The sequence below is a fragment of the Podarcis filfolensis genome (assembly GCF_964270895.1).
Source record: "Podarcis filfolensis genome assembly, chromosome: 3".
Lineage (NCBI taxonomy): Eukaryota > Metazoa > Chordata > Lepidosauria > Squamata > Lacertidae > Podarcis > Podarcis filfolensis.
Window position 1 is genome coordinate 56824396 of NC_139606.1, and position 17444 is coordinate 56841839.

The 17444-nt window shown below is 39.0% G+C and overlaps 1 protein-coding gene across 5 annotated transcripts in view; it reads left to right on the plus strand.

Annotated features, from left to right (window-relative positions):
- Positions 1-17444, plus strand: part of NKAIN2 (sodium/potassium transporting ATPase interacting 2) — a gene marked incomplete at its 3' end in the record, with an annotated part of 448568 nt that overhangs the window by 223070 nt on the left and 208054 nt on the right. For all 5 annotated transcript variants that reach the window (XM_083608696.1, XM_083608698.1, XM_083608695.1 and 2 more), the window contains one exon: positions 16318-16398. In XM_083608696.1, coding sequence (XP_083464822.1) covers positions 16318-16398 — 81 coding nt within the window. The remainder of the gene's footprint in view (positions 1-16317; positions 16399-17444) is intronic.

Here is a 17444-nt window from a genome sequence, read left to right on the forward strand (position 1 = left end):
ACTGTAGAATGAGAAACCTTTCCTCTGCGTGGCTACATATCAAATAGCTTTAATTTAGCCTCACATTTTAAAACGATTCATCCTTAAGCAATGTGCAACTGCAAAACCTGTTGCTGCTGTAGATACCAGCTGAGGTCAAGAAGTTTCCCCAGCAACTTCCTTTAATTTTCAGTAATTTTTCTTTCCTTTCTCTGAAGTGGCAGGGATTGTCATGTGCTGCTAATGTGTAGCATTAGATTATATAAGCTGATGCCTAGGAACGCTTTTGTTAAGGTCTTTTGTTAAGGTACAGAATGCATACATACAAAATGAGATACAGGAGAGCCAATATTTCAGCTATGATTTAATTTTCCATTTATATTAGAGCTGCCATCAAAATTTGACAATAAAGGAATTTTTGTTATCTCTAAATATTACTCAGAAAATTTATAACAAGCCTAATAAAACCTGCATTCTCATCCATAAAGTTCTATTGGTCAACCCCCCCTCCCCCCCGCATGCCAACATTCTGCAGTAATAATTGCTATATATTATTGAATTATTTAACCCTTCTTCAGAAGACCATCTCCTGTAGTTGCATTAAATCCCATGCTATCAGTGAAATGCATAACGTTTAACAATGCATTCCTATACGTATTAACTCAAAAATAAGTTTCACTGGTTGTTTGAAACAAGTGCTCCCATATGGGATGGAAGCACAACTACCACATCGGCTCTCAAAAGAACTGATGATCACAAAAGTGTGTGTCCTGTATGCATATTTCCCCATACTCTCAACCTCCTATGAGAGCAACAGGAAGCTTTGGTAGCACAATAATAGCTCAGCCTATCAAGAAGATGAAAGTGTCAACAAAGGCATAAGACAGACCTCACCAGGGAGAGCATTCCACAGATAGGGAGCCCCAACTGAAAAGGCCCTCTTTTTTGTCATCATCCTTCAGAGGGGGTTCCAGAGAAGGGCTTCCAGAGAAGAAGATATGTGTGTCCAGGTAGGTTCATATCAGAAGAGGCACCCCAGAAGCTATTGGGACCTGAGCCGTAAAGAGTCCTATAGGTCAAAATCAGCCTTTTGAATTGGTGTTATAAGATCTGTTCTCCTTGAAGAGTTGGAGATCTGCATTCTGTACTAACTGAAGCTTCTGAAAAGCAACCCCATGTGAAGTGCATTGCAATAGTCCACTCTTGATGTTACCATAGCATAGCTAACTGTAGCATATTCCTTTGAATACCTTACTATACATGGAACATGTCTTAAGAAATGTCTCAGTCCTGCTGGGTCAAGTCTGAGGCTTCCATGACTATTAGTCTCAATGAACAATGAACTCCATAACTGTCATTGTATATAATAGCTTAGCTGAATAGTATCAGGACAGAGCGAGGTCTTCAATATTCAAATACTGTGAACTTTTGTCAGAATTGTAAAGGCTCTATGCTATGGCTTGTACTGTGGTTTGGACTTCATTCTCAGGCTTCATTAAAGTCCATAAAAAGACTTTCTGGGACTAAATTACCAGCAGTCATTGAAAATTGTAGCTTGCTGTGTTCCATCAGAGTTAGTTACTGGTACAAATTTGTGCTAATGTGTGTAGCCGGGACTCTGCATCTGAGTTTTTCCCTGGTTTTAATCTCTTTTATTTCTTTAGTTGTGAATTAATTGAACATTATCAATATTTTAATTATGTGCATGTGCCTGGAAGGCCTTTGGCTACTGGGCAAACATTTAATTACTGTTAATAATGTTATTGCTGTTGCTACTGTGACTGCTATTATTACTAGACTATAATAATATAAGAAATAACATAAATGGAGATTAAATGAAGTTAAAGAAAGGAGAAAGGGCCTGAATAGGTCTCATGAGGTTACAAATACAAGACATAATCTGTACAAGTAATTTTCTGTTACATCAATACTTCAGTGCCTGCTATATTTAATCCAAAGCAAGTTCTGAGCTTTGACTTTTTTTCACTAGGGAGCTTCTACAATATGGATCATATCATGTATTGGTCACATAAATAGCCCTATTGCTTGCTGTCCAATTTTGATTACTGTTCCATAGTTTCATGCCCTAGGTGCTTCCCCATCGCACCCTAAGAGGACCATTGCAATATTGTTTATCATCTAGGATGGGCAACTGTTACTTGTTCTGTTCCCACTCCCATGGCTACTGCAATAAACTGGAATATTCCCTATATGACATGCAGAAGCCCAAGTTCTCCTGTTTCCTCTTCCCCACACGCTCCCATTCACTTGCTTTCTTCTAGGCAACAGCAACAAGCAACAAACCCTTAGTTTTCTTCCCAGAAAATTGTTTCTGTCTGGGCAATAAAAAATATCAATTTTACAGAAAGTTTAATGGAACTTCTAACTTGGCTCTGCCTGGCATGGTAGGGGCACTTAATGAAATCTGGGAGAGCCATATTTTGATTCTCAGCTTCAGTGAGTCCCACTTACACCCAGGGTAACACTGAATAATAATCAAATTTGAGGGCATCTTGACCGAAAACTGGGGACATAGAGGACAGAACCATTCAAACCCAAATGCTTCCAGTCATTTTTCAGTGAATATCAAATGCATTTCATAAGTAGTCTGTCCCTTCCCTTGTTGCACTACATTGAAAGGATATAGAAAGGATATAGTAAGCTGCCTTAACCAGGTCAAATTATTTGCCATTCTACCCTAATATTATCTGCCCTAACTAGGAAGGACTCAACACTGCTTCAGGCAGAAGTTTGTCAAATCTCTTGCTATCTAATTTTGCCAGAAATTGGATATTGGAGAGATCTTTTGCATGCAATGCATGTACTCTGCCACTGAGTTATGGTTCCTCCCTGCGTCACGGGACTATTTCCACACATCACTTGTCAACAAACTGGCTTTGCCACAAGTGCCTGTTGGACAGGGGCCTGCAAAGAATTGTGGCTCACTGATTAGTCTATCTGTATGATGGTTACATTGTGCTGGAACGTCACCTACTTTTATTTCTCTACATTTTTATACCACTTGTTTGTAATAAAATGCCCAAAGCACTTTACAAAATGAATAAAACAATAACATTGGTCAATTAAAAAAAACTGTTTAAAATCAAGTATTTGAAACATGCAGTAAGCTAATATCAGATGAAAACACACAACTTCTAAACTATGGAAAACAATGTGCGAGGCAGCATTTTATATTGAAACTCATATTTTCTCATTTCTGCAAGCCTCTTACCCTGGCACAAGAAACAGCAGGATGAAATGAGAGTTCACCAGGATATTGATCATATTTTAACTGTTAATGAGGTATAGATGAAATATTCATATATACAGTAGAAACCTCTATTATTCTATCCGCCTAAAATAGCCTGCTCCTGACAGCTGTGTAAGTTTTGGGGCTGTCAGTGAGGAAATGTTAACATTTGGAATTGAAATTCTGTTCTTTGTGATACTCAAGGAAAGTATAATTAAACCAATATATGTGCAAGTAACGGAGACAGCTTATGATCAGCTTAACAACATTCACCAGATTTCAATTTAATGTCTTATTGGTTTATCTGATGCCACATTCTATCAGAAAATAATGAGCGTTGGTGAAAAGTTTTGCATAATTCTTCACCAAATAAGAAAAGTTTGGCTATGTATGGTTATAAGTTTATTATTGTTAAATTACCAGAGTTCAGGGTCTAGTCACGTGACTACAGATTCAAGTTTGTAAATCTGTTTAACTTTCCTTGAATGAGTCCCAAAAGAAGGTACCAATTAGGTTAATAAAGAAATCCTTTTAGCTTTAAGCCCTGTTACTGAACATGTAAAAAGGGAACAGAATTGCATCCACTGTGTCAGCCCCCCATTTTATATGTGTTAGTCATTCCCCCCCCTATTTCTTATTGAAGCAACTTTGGTGGAGAAGGACATTGGTCAAGATCCATAGGGGAGTTGGGAGTGGCGCCTCAAGGTCTTGAAGCACCTGCCCACATAACTGAACTGGCTGGCAGAACCCACAAGAGCAGCTTGCACCATGGTGGGCCTTAAGAGCTTGTCAAATCCCACATTGTGTCCCCATCAGACAGGCTGAGTGACTAAGCAGCCAGAAGACAGGCTGCCTGATAATTTTTGCCCTATGCCAGATCAGCCTCTGGTAACCAATCAAGCTGTGGTGTTGTCTGACCCATAATGGCCTTTCTGTGCTCAATCATTGCTCCCTTGGATTATTCCTAGCTGTGCATGCATGGTGACCAGAATACTGACAATCTGGAGATGACCTAAACCACAGGTCCTGAGATCCTTCCTTGGATGTTTACAATGTTTAAATGTATGTTCACATTTGAGGATGAAGGCCTAGTTTTAAAAACTTGGTCCCTGTATTTTTATAATTTGCATGTGAATTTTTTTAACACAGTCACCTCTACAAGTAGGTGATAAATTACACATACAGACACCATTTGGAGGATTGCCGACTAATTTCACACCTTTTAACTGCAATTAAGTGCTTGCTTCCAGCATGCTGAAAACGGAAATATCTTCCTGATAGCAATTCATATTTTAAAGGCTGTTGGCTGGCGCTACAGTGGGACAGTCCACCAGTTATGTTAAAAATAAGATCTTAATTCTGGGAAGCACTACAAGGTCTACATAATCAAGTGCCCTGCCCTGTGGCAAGATCTTTCCAGCATTGGCACCTATAGGCTCTCTGTATTATATAAATTGCCTGAGTTGCAGTTCTTATTCCAGCTGCCCTTCCAATTAAATCTAATTGGAATAACTCATGATTAGTTCATCCAGGTTTATTCTCAGAACAATTTTGCAGAGCATATATTTACTTTTTGCCAGAACAAAATCCCACACAAAACTTCCTCTTTTGAAAGACAACATGGTAAAGAACTGCGTAGAGCTGACTCAAACGTTTGTGAGATTCAGCTTTTGTTTCAAGACTTGCATAACTGATGAGGAAGAACCTTTTATCAAACTGCCAAGAAAATGGCCTTTAAAAAACTTGTGATTCTGGGTATTCCAGCCTGGAATGATGATAATGATGATGATGGTGATAATGATAATATAATTGTTTTCCCACCCTTGCCCTAAGGTTCCAGGGTGGGTTACAACATTAAAACATTAATCACAGCTTAAGGATACAGTGAACTGTACAGTGATTATTATCACTGAGTTATCACAATGGGGCATAGCTCAGAGAAGCTCTGAACCTAGGAAACAAGAGATCTGTACAGCCCTTAAGTTGCTGGGGGGCAATGTTCTGACATACATTTGTATAAAGGGAGTCTATTTGTCATGGCTTCCAAACCTGGCCTCTTACAGTACACTGAGGAAGATACCAGTAGGGAGGACAGATAGACTGCTCCACTTGATGATCATCCTCAACAACGCCTTCCTTGGGGCCCTCTCAGCAGGAGAGGACCTAACTCTTGAACCTTCCTAGGACTCATAGAATGAAGCTCAAATAGCATTCCCATGCCTTGCACAATCTAGAAGTCAGTATCTCCATACTTACGCAAGAGCCCTTTAAGTCAGCACAACCAGCTCCTTACGGAAGCAGGGCAACTGCAGTACAGGCCATGCTACCCTCCATAAGGCTACAAATGGGTCCAGCTCTTGATTTAGATACCACCTTTGAAAACTCCAAAGCTCAAGTAGCAGGGCCCACTGGGAGCTGCCCAGGGTCCTGACCTATTAAGAAAGTCATGCTTCAAACTGCTTGCCTCGCCAGACTTGTTTCTTGCTTCCACTTGCCCATAAGGTCCACAGAGCAGAAACTCTGGCTCTTTGGAGAACTTGGTCAGATAATTATTGGATTGTCCTGTTTCAATTTTAGAAATTTGTCATCTGACATATTCAGAAATGATTACAATTAATTTATTTTCCACTCCTAAGTAGAGAGATTGCAGTTCCTTTGTAGCCAGATCATTATATCAATCTGTTGCATTTTTTTAAAGTACTTGTTAAACTGAGTCTGAAAGTTTAAAAGCAACATTCTATTATGAACCCATTTTACCCCTAAATTATCTCTACCTTCGTGGATTCTCTTCTATCCACCAAAGCTTCATTGGTTTTCTTACTTCCAGCTGTATTTATTTCTCACCTTTTATAATTGCTTCTCTTCCCCCACCCCCTTCATTCTACTAATTAGTACACACATTACCAGTATGGCTCTAGCTTTCAAGTATCAATACACAATCAGATTTCTATTTATTGTATCCACAAGCTGCTTGCATTAGTAGAAAGATATGATGTTTTATTAGTATTCCAAGAAAGATTGGAAAGTGAGTTAATTACTGGGAAAATCCTTAAGATGTGTACTCAGGAGCATCCATTGCATCTCTGTCTGAAGAGGAGCAACCATTCTTTGCTATGGCTAAAGGAAATAGGGGAGTGAGGCTTCCCTAGCATTGGACTTGATTGTTCCAGCCTCGTGTGTGTAGGAGGGATCACTTTAAATCCTTCTGAGCATACCCCTTCCCCCCATACAAGTGAATGGCTACAATTTGCTTCTGGGACACTATTTCAGAGGTAGCCAAACCTCTCCTATCTCCACTGACACTGGACATCTGACTCCCACTGGCATAGATTCCATTGGGGGCAAAGCATTTGTGGATTTAGAAATGCATTGTGTCTCCCCCTCTCCCAGTGGATCTTTACTGTAAAGCTTTTTAGGTCTGTGTTGTGTTTATAAATTTATGCAGTGACTGACACCAATCCAATTCCTAAATGGCAGGAATCTTGCTGAACACTCCAGGAATACAGATGTATGCTAATCATAATGATGAATGCAACTGCCTTTTCCTGCAACACAGGCCACTTTAAATGCTCATAGCCCTGTAAGTCTACACGTGCATTTACTACGGTCCTGTTCAATGTATGCCTCATCCTAGGATTCCAGCTTTAGATTTGCACATTATAATAGGAAGCATTTAAGATTTTGTTGTTACCTAGTCAAATTCATCTTGGCTCTAAAGTAGGCCACAGTAATATGAATCTCTCATATCATGTATGAATAAATGGTGGCTAAAGTACAGCTAATGTTTTGTTTATCCAGCATCAAATTACTGGTGTCCTAGGACTGTGTGACCCTGTGAGTGCAGAACTGATGTGATAAATGCATTTGCTGCTTCCTTCAAGTGAAATTAGTTTTCATGAAAGAAGCCAGTTTGGGGGCATTAGAAAATGAATCATGGTTTTATCTCCTGAATATTAGCACAGCATGTCCCCGCCTCCCTTGCTCTCCAGCATATGTATCAAAACCTTGGCAAAGGAGGAGGCACACCAGTTCAGCCTTCCTTCCTAGTGTTCATTTATGCAAATTTGCCATGACCAAATATTTCAATCTTTGGCCTGTCTGCCACATCCAATCTAATCACAGCAGTTTCTGCTACAGAACTCATTACACTGGTGCAAGTGCTTTATAAAATTATAAGTCAGCAAAATATGAAAGTGATTTGGCTTATAACAACACCTTCCTTTTTTTCAACTGCATCCATTATATTACCAATTATAATTTATTTACATATTTGTTTTTCTGTTACCTCTTTCCTATTGTTGCCCTTTTCATTTCTAATACCTTCCTTTGTGGACAGCTGATCATCATTAAAACCACCCAAACTTTTTTCTCAATGTGATGGTTGTTGATTTAATAACAAGACACAGTATTTAGTTTGTTTGCCATGTTGTTGTTGTATTGTTTAAACACACACATATATATGTTGTTGTTGTTGTTTAGTCGTTTAGTCGTGTCCGACTCTTCGTGACCCCATGGACCAGAGCATGCCAGGCACTCCTGTCTTCCACTGCCTCCCGTAGTTTGGTCAAACTCATGGTGGTAGCTTTGAGAACATTGTCCAACCATCTCATCCTTTGTTGTCCCCTTCTCCTGTGCCCTCAATCTTGTTTGCCATAAAAAGGTAAAGGTAAAGTACCCCTGACCATTAGGTCCAGTCGCTGACGACTCTGGGGTTGCACGCTCATCTCGCTCTATAGGCCAAGGAAGCTGGCGTTTGTCCGCAGACAGCTTCTGGGTCATGTGGCCAGCATGACTAAGCCGCTTCTGGTGAACCAGAGCAGCGCACAGAAATGCCGTCTACCTTTCCGCCAGAGCGGAACCTATTTATCTACTTGCACTTTGACATGCTTTCAAACTGCTAGGTGGGCAGGAACTGGGACCGAACAACGGGAGCTCACCCCGTCGCGGGGATTCAAACTGCCAGCCTTCCGATCGGCAAGCCCTAGGCTCTGTGGTTTAGACCACAGCACCACCCACGTCCCTCTTGTTTGCCATAAGGTGTTCTAATTGTGGCCTTTCACTATAGTACGGTAAAAGAGCATATTGTTTCAGGTTTAGCCTAAAGCACAAGAATTGTGGAATCATACTGCTAAAGAATATATTGTGCCAAACAACCCTGTCTAATCACACATAGCTTTAATTTCCCCCCCAGCATTTTATCAATACTCCATTGTGAGTTTTTCTCACTTGCAAATAGCAAGTGCAGGTGTCTTGATCCAGATCAGGGCCACAGTGAGGAACAAATAATTAAAGATCCCTCACCCCTCTCATGCCAGGGCTGCCCATGCCAGCTAAAGTAAAAGCAGCTACACAACAGAAAATTATATTCAAAAGTCACATTTTGAAAAGTAAGTTTGACTCTTACTAATCATGGGAAACAATTATCAGGTTCTTACCAGACATATTATAGATATGCAAACTTGTGGCCAGTTTGGTTAATTTCATTCTCATATATATATATGTATATATATATGTATATGATATATATTTCCTAAATATATTTCTAATATTGACATGGAAAATACAGTACTAAAATGCTTTCCAGCTTTCCATTTTAATTATTGAAAGACATGTGGGTAAATTAGGTGAGTTGCATTTTACTGAAGTAGTAAGAATGCTTGAGTCAGGACTTTGAATTTATGGATTCATTGTTGAATCTTTTTTTTTTTTCGTTTTAAGTCACATTTTTCTCTTTGAGATCTAAAGCACTTAAGCATGTTTAAGTGTGAAATAATGTTATTTTTCCTAAACTGAGTCTGAACTTTTGGCTGTTTTGTTTGACAAAGAAGAGACAAATACATATTGAAACACTTTGCATATTGATATCATTAAATCAATAGGGTCCATTTGAAGAGCAATTAATATTTGCCCCAAAAACAAATGCAAAAACCAACCTTCATCTCAAAATGGGTTGACTATTAAGTCACAAGGGAATTCCTTATAACCTTTGTTAGGAATTCTGACAAGGATAGGCAACCACACTAATTTGTGCTGCTAAATTGCTGTGGAAAAAAACTGCCCTGTTTGTATGATTGTGGAGCTTGCAAATGAATCAATAAAGCCATCAAAACTGCTCAGGCATTTGGCCACAAAGCAACAGGAGTTTAAAGATAAGGCTATAGATTTTCTTTCAAAAGGACATTACAAGAATATAAGAAGGTTTTTTTAAAAAAAAATGAAAAATGAGTTTACAGTATCAGCAAGAGAAAATAAAGGATACATAGCTGATTTCTCTCTTCCAGCCCCTTGTCCTCAAGTGTAAGCACATGCTGCCATTGCCATACACAAATGGGGTTGTATCCAACAGTTGCTCAGTTGATGCTAAGGCTTCCATCAGTGGAACAGGAAGGGAATCAAATATGATGCAGGGGGACCTTCCAGATTTAAAGGGGCACAGAAACTGCAGGGGGAGGGAAAGTTGTTGAAAACTGCTTTTCTCCCCATTTTGCTGATGGAAGCCTTACTCTCAGCTGAGTTACACCACTGAATACAACACAGTTTGTATAAAAAGGTTCAAGGTGCAGTCACTAGTATACAAAGCCTTCGCCACCAATGGCTCTGATGTATGCACTCAGTTGTCAGGGAAGAATCTCATTCATTAAGCAGAGAGTCAGCTTCTTACCTGTAGGAATCAGGAGATCCATTTTTAGAAGGGAGAAGATCTAGCAGTCTGTCCTAGCAACCTTAGCACAATTTGGTACGAAGTAGTTTGCAGACCAGTATTACCCATCAGAACAAAAGCTGGAAATGGGTCATTTTTAAAAAGCGAATCTTTGCCATTGAAGTCAGTGACAGCCAGCCAATCCATTTTTGCTCCAACATTAGCCTTTAATTCTATCAAGATGCTTGAAGAAGTGACCCCTTCCACTTGAATTTTACCTGTTTGATGTTTAAAATATGGGTACATTCAAAACTGCTGTGAAAATTGTAACTTAAATTTTCATATGTATAATGTACATTTTTTCCATACATTATCATTTATATTATTTTTTATTATATATTTCATTTATGAAGCATTTCCTATGAAGCCTCTCAGGGCGAGTTCACAGTACAATAAAAACATATCTAAAACAATTGCATATATAAAAACAATTTGAAATTCAATGCAAATACCCACTGGAATAGAAATGGCCACTTTTTGAAGGAAGGAGGTCTTCAGTGGGCATTGAAAAGAACATAGAGGTATGGTGCCTGTCTGAAATGTTACAGGACAGAATTCCAAAAGATAGACGATGCCACACTGAAAGCTTGATTCTGACATTGTGTGTCATGGACCTCCTGATACGATGGTATCTGCAGGATCTCCTCTCCTGCTGAGCACAGGGATCTGTTGGGTATATTATTAAAGGGATGGGATTTTGTGTAGTTATCTTAGCGGTTGTAAGTACTGGCACCTGGAGCTTAGCTCACCAAGTTGTAGCTTCCATTAATAATTTTATACAAATTTACTTTTCTCCAGTTCAGCAGGCAGTAAAACATAATGGACAGGAAAGAAATTTTCAGCAATTTCCCCTCCCTCTGCAGGAACAGATAAGTGTGGTTGGCTGAAATAGTAGAGCCATGAAACCAGATCCTCAGATACTTAAAAGAGTCAACATGTTCTAGTCTTATGGCCATCAGTGGTCCAGGAATGCTTTCCTTGGTCTTTCTTTTTGAAAAATTCATAACCTTTGATTTTCATCATTAATTGTTTGAAATTCATTTCTACAATAATATGCAAATCCAAGTAGTAATCTAGTTATCAGTGGTCTGACTGGTTGAAACAGCAGGCTATTTAAACAGCCAGCATTATTTATAACTATGTCCCCAATGCAGTTAACAGATTCAATAAAACAATCCATCAATTAAAAGGATAAACCAAATACCAATAAAACCACCATAAAATAGATCATTGCAGTACTTTTTCCACCCAGTACTTCAGGATTTGCATAAGCCTTTACCCATCACCAGTTTTCCTATTGCTGTTGAAATCCCCATGAGAACCAGTGATGGGTCTCCATCACTGAGCAATTCCTTTGTTACCGGTAGTCTTGCACACCTGTAAAAGACCCAGACAATTAACTGATAGTATGATGCACAGATGTGGAATGTGCTGTAACATGTATCCTAAGGTTGTTTTTTACTTATGCATAAGTCTCATGGAGTTGAGTGGAGGTTATCCCAAAATAAGTGAACATAGGTTTGCAGCCCAACTCATTCTGCAACCTATTGCAGTGTCAAACAAAGCTTCCTTTCCCATTTCAGCACCTTATTCATAAGTTTTTCTTCTGTTATTTGTCTTTGGTTTGTTCTGCCTTCAGTTCTTTTGCCTTTGCATGTAGGTGCTTCAGCAGCATTCTATTGTTCTTCTGTTCAATAGCATCTTCATTTTATGTTGCTATAATAAATTATTGCTTGCAGTTTCACAAAAGTGGTTGAGAAATGCAAAGGAACGTTGTACACCAGTGTTTTGAGCTTGTCGGGGGGGAAACCTACTTTGTGCAAAAGAACTGGCAAGGTTATGGATGCTGCCTGTCAAAGGCCATTACTTGGCGCTAAGACCCAGTCAAACACTCCAACTGACTGATGAGTGGGCACCAGGCCATCAAAGCAGATGGACATGAGTGTGCAGAGCCAAAAGACAATGTATGTGCATCAAGTGTAAATGTTGATGGCAGGTTTCCCAGCCAGTGTCTAAGCTTATGCATCTGTAGTTACAGAAATGCCAGGCTTGTTCTGGATTAAATTTTCAAACAATTAAAAGGAATGCGGGCAGGGGAGGAAATGTTTTTTAAAGCAGGCCTGGGTAGAAAAGTGAAAATAGAGAAGGTTTAATGTTGGGGATCTCATCTGCTAAATTCTCTCAGAGACACTTCCGCAGGTTGAGCCACAACCAAAATTACTATTGACTGGATATTATTCAATCAATAGTAAATTGACTGAATAATTGACTGAGCCTAGTCTTAAAATCTTTTTAAGCTTCCTGCTGAGCTGTGTTGATATGCCAAATCCCTAGTATAGAAGCTCATTGGGTCTGATGGCCTCATCTTCATAGCACAGTGAAGATTTTTCTGGTTGGCTTTTGCAGACTGTTGGCTTTAAAGTATTTTTCAATGCAGAGCCCTTTTAATGATAGACATTCACATTTTGCAAAACCACAGGTAGACTTTCTCTCCATTGTCATGGGGGATGGAATGCAGGATTCATTTCAAACATGTTATTTTCAAACGGGTTGGCTTCCTCTCCTATCAGGGTTGCCAGCCCAGGCTTTGAAACTGTTTCTTTAAAAGCAGGGAACCCTAAAAAGTAGTATCTAGAAAGAAAACTGCCTAGCCAACTCCTATTGTTTACAGAAATTGTGGCGTTTCAAACATTTTACTTTGGACTGAGAATGTTAAAACTAGTCTTCTCTTTATGAGTGCTATCTTGTTCCTATGGATCTTTTTAAAACACAGTGGTGTGGCATAAGACTGGCATACTCAATACTTTATATTTGCACAATCTCTTTTTAATGAATAGTTTATATTTCCGTCCTTTGCAGAAATAACGTAAGAGCTGCATTGCTGGCTCATATAGTCCAACATTGTCTCTCTCAGTTGACAGTCTATGTCCTGGTTTCATTCATTCATCCATGTATCATTTCTATGTGTTCAGCTCTTCAAACTACTTTCTAGTTTCCCAATTCATTATTGCAATAATGCCCACAGTTTGTACCCTCGTTACTTTTATACCCTCTTCCCTTTTCATTCCACTATCTACACTTGCATCATTTCCTCTCAGTGTTGCTCGTGCCTTTTATAATCTGTAGCATACCTTTGCTTTTATTTTATAATAACCTCACATCTCATACCAAGTGAGTTGCAGGGTCCTAGAAAACACAAGAGAAGACTGAGCTGGTGATGGCAAAAGCAGGAATGTTCAATGAGCTGGTGACTGGGAGGCATACAGACGGTTCATCAGGCAGTACAACAGCTGGGTGGGAGCCTGTTGACACCTCCTGTCACCTGATCCTTGCTGGGCTGACAGCTATGATCTGCCAAGGTGGCTCAGGGATAACTATCTTCCAGAGCTGCCAGAGTCACTAGTTTGAGACTTCTGGTCCCTTAACAAATAAACAGGAAATGAGAGAGAGAGGGAGAGGGAGAGAGATGAGCCTAAGGAAGGGAACAGCAGCAAGCTGAATCCTGCAAAAGATTCCATGAACTCTACAGAGGTTCAAGCAATCTTTTGTATAGTCTAGTCATATTTTATCTCAACATGCTGAATGCTGGCAAGCCTGCTGAAACCCTGCCTGACTTTCCCGAAGTACAGGACCCTCTGCAGTCTCTCTAGTCTTGAGACTTCAAAACTTACTTTCAACCTCTCATTTCTGAGAGAGTTTCTCATTTCATTTGGAAAATGACAGTGTTGGGTTTTCTCAACCACTGTCCGCATGTGTGCATGATGAACTTGATAGTACAGCACCCCCCACTGGTGCTGTAGCTCTTGTATCATTCCCTGCCTTGCGCTCTTGAGACATTTGGCTTGAGAATTCTGTTTATGAGGATCCAACACAGTAGCTGAGCTATAGTGATTAAAATGGTAAAAAGATATGGGACAAAAATATTATAGCAATCACTTCTCATGCAGTGATACAATACTGCAACCATCATTGCATGTTTTCTTCCAGACTGAAGGGATTTGTAAGTGTTTACTTCTAAGAAAACAACATTTTGGGGTACCTAAAGCACTCCTGTCTAATGTTGCTAACTTTCACTTAAGCATAATGGTCCTAGCCTGAGCATTTAAAAAATACAAAGAGTATTTGATGGAGACATTGTTGATATAATTGCAGTTATCTCATGATAACTTGGGTGTGCAACAAGCTATTATCCATTATGACACAATCAGTCACTGATGGATTGTTGCTTTGTATTAAACAATTTGCTCAAGAACATGAGCCATACTAGGGGACAATAAGCTTTTTAGAGCTAGGCTATTACCTATTGCATGATGAGTATCACACACTCCAAATATCTTTAATAACCATGGCAGCCTGTGTTTTCTGTTCCATAGTAGAACTTCTCCTATTTTTGCGTTTAGAAATGTTAGTTATTGTTTACACATGTGTAGGACAATTATTCACATTTCAGCTATCTCACACACAGCCGTTCAGGTGTGTCAGAGATGTTTGAATTCTAGTGCATGGGCCTAAGAATGAATATCCATTGAACTGCTTCCTTTTCATCCTGTCCTTCATAAGAACATAACAGTCCTGCTGGATCACACAGAAATAGGATCTTGGCCTTATGCCATACCATTTTCCTCTGTGAAGCTATAGCTAATAAAATGTTACAGTCATCATACGTTCTGGGTTGGTGACCCTGCTTCAACTATGCTCTTCTGGTTACAGCTATATGTGCAATTGATGAAAATGCCATGCTTTTGTGTAACATGGGGCCACCATGTTCTGCCATGATGGGAATGAGTTTTGGACAGGCATTATCCCCTATTTCCTCCAATGTCTACACTGAGGAGATTTGAAGCTTTTGCTTTGGTTTTTGATTAGCTACACTTTAATAACAGCTTGAGGTCTGGATATAATTCTAATCTTAACTGTGCTTTGTTGAACAAGCCTGCTACATGTTTTGAAGTTGGCTTGTTTCAACAAACCATAGTTAAGATTAACCACAATTTGTTTGGTTCAAACAAAATAGCAAACTATGGTGAATCAAAACCTGTGACCAAAGTGGAACGAAATGATTTTCATTGAATTGTAGAACAAGAACCACTATTCTTATCAAAACACAATGGGTTGTGTTCAGACTTGCCTGAGATCCAATGGAAACTTCCACTGCAGGAAGAGGGAGGTTATCTTTACAAATACCAACTTTCTCCTATAGCCTACAGCTTCAAACCCCCCCCCCCAGTTGTTCCAATTTTGGAGACTTCTGGAGCATCATTTTAGTGGTGAGGAGGCACAGGCAGAATGCAAAATAACTTTCCCCTTCCTCCACAATGAAGCTCCTATGCTGGTCTGGATCCAGTTATTCCGCCCACACACAAACACACTTTTATGCAAAGATTGCATTTGAAATATAACATATGGTACACACAGCAATTTATTATTATGAAAAAGGATGTCAAAATGTGGAAGGTGGTCAAAAACAAAAGCACTGTAATGACCACAGAAATATGAGCTATCAAACTAATAAAAAGAATTTAATGATGACAGTGTGTAAAATTAAACTAAATGGAATATAATAACATTGAATAACTAAAACACAGCCACAGTGTTTAACATGGATAGAACAACAAAGAACATTTACTAAATAACAAAATGAGGATGCATAGCCTTATGGCTGTGTTTATAGTAGCTTGGAAAACAATTTTCCACATAAGTGATATAATGGGCCTGTATAATCAATTTAATTATTGTGAAAATGAGGCACATTAGCATAAAGCCCCCCCCCCCTTAATTTAGTCTTGTAGAAATATCAGAGGTTGTTTTGGAATTTTTGTTTGTTTGTTTGTTTTGGCAAAGACTCTAGCAAAGAAATAAAAAGGGGTGCATAGAAGGTTGGTCCATGAATGCAGATGCAATGGAGAGAAGAAGGAGGGTTACAAGGAGTAACAGAAAGCTGTGCTAAATATGGAAGTCCTTCCCCTGTCCTCCTTACACTGTTAGAAACTCTCCATTGACCTAGTTTCTGAATTTCTACACCTGTATCAGGCAGTTTTAGAATTTCAAATATTCATCTGCAGCTATGGCACTTAGAAATATAGAACTTCTTTGTCATAAATACTGAGATCCTTAGCTTTATATTACACTAAAGTCTTGCCACAAGCTGCAGTTCTATGTAACATGACATATTAATACCCCTACAAGTTTTCTAAAACCAGCAGCTATAACTAGTTTGTTCCAAGTGGAATGGAAATATTTTCTTTTATGAATGAAACTCCACATAGCTTTAATGCATCGACAGTACTAGGGTGTTGTTGTCATTTGAGATTTGTAGTTTAAGCTTAATTTAAACACCGCTGATTTTGGGATTCATGATGCATTATTCCTTTTTCCCTTTTTTTTACAGTACGCTGTCTGGTTAGTCCTCTGGGTTACATGGAATGTATTTGTTATCTGCTTCTACTTGGAGGCTGGGGACCTATCAAAGGTAATTTGCCATCTGATATATCTAAGCCAACTGATGCTAACACCCTCTGAATTCTGAGGATGTTGCTTTGTATCTATTTAAACTCCTTCCATTTTTTTTAAATGAAGAAATCACCTTGGGAACAATGAATAAATTGCATGCCTTTTGCTGTGCATGTCCTAAATTGTTGCAGAAATCATGTAGGTCTACAAGCTACCTACGTGATTTTGTGCAATTTAGGGTGTGTGTGTGTGACTTCAGATGTGAGAAATTTCATAGATTTCATACTTTCATTTAATGAGAACTTCATATCTATAGTTATCAAAGCTGATAGTTAAGCAAAGGATAAATACATTTGTATTATGTAGCTTGCTGCTTTCTGATTCCTTTATAGAGTTGTGAACCTAATGTGAAAACATAAAATAGTTTTGCGAGAACTGAGGCATGATAGTGAGCCAAAGCATTGGAGTGTTACGTTCTCTACTCCTTGACCCCTTGTTAAGATTATTGTGATGGGTTGATTAGTCTGTGATATAAAGGATATTTAAAGGAGCGAAAGTTTTGGTTGTATCTTATATTGTATGTGATTTCAGTGGACTTCCTTTCACAAATGTAGAAGACACCTGTGGCTGAGCAAGAAGTACTGTTTCCCTTTGGTGCTCTTCTGCCTTGAGTTTTATTAGAGAACATAAACACCTGCCTCCTTAAGTATATATTCTACTGCATCTCAGTTTACTTGATGCTCCATCATTTCCATGCTGTAGGAAAATAAGCCATGATCTGGCTTGTGTAGTCTGAACCCATGGCTTCTTCCTCTCCCAACAAGCCACTAGCAAAAGTTAAGGTTTGTTCTTAGCTACAGAAAACAATGGGATCTAAATCTGAATGCTGGTGGCTGCTTACTGCATTTTGTTACCATTATCACAAAAGTAATGTAAAGTTAGTGCATATGTTTCTTTCCTGGGAGTAGAGACACCTGAGCACATTGATCTTTGCAAATTCCAGTATAAACCAACCTGATCCACATGTCCTGGACTAATTTCAAGATTGGTTTAACAATCAAACCC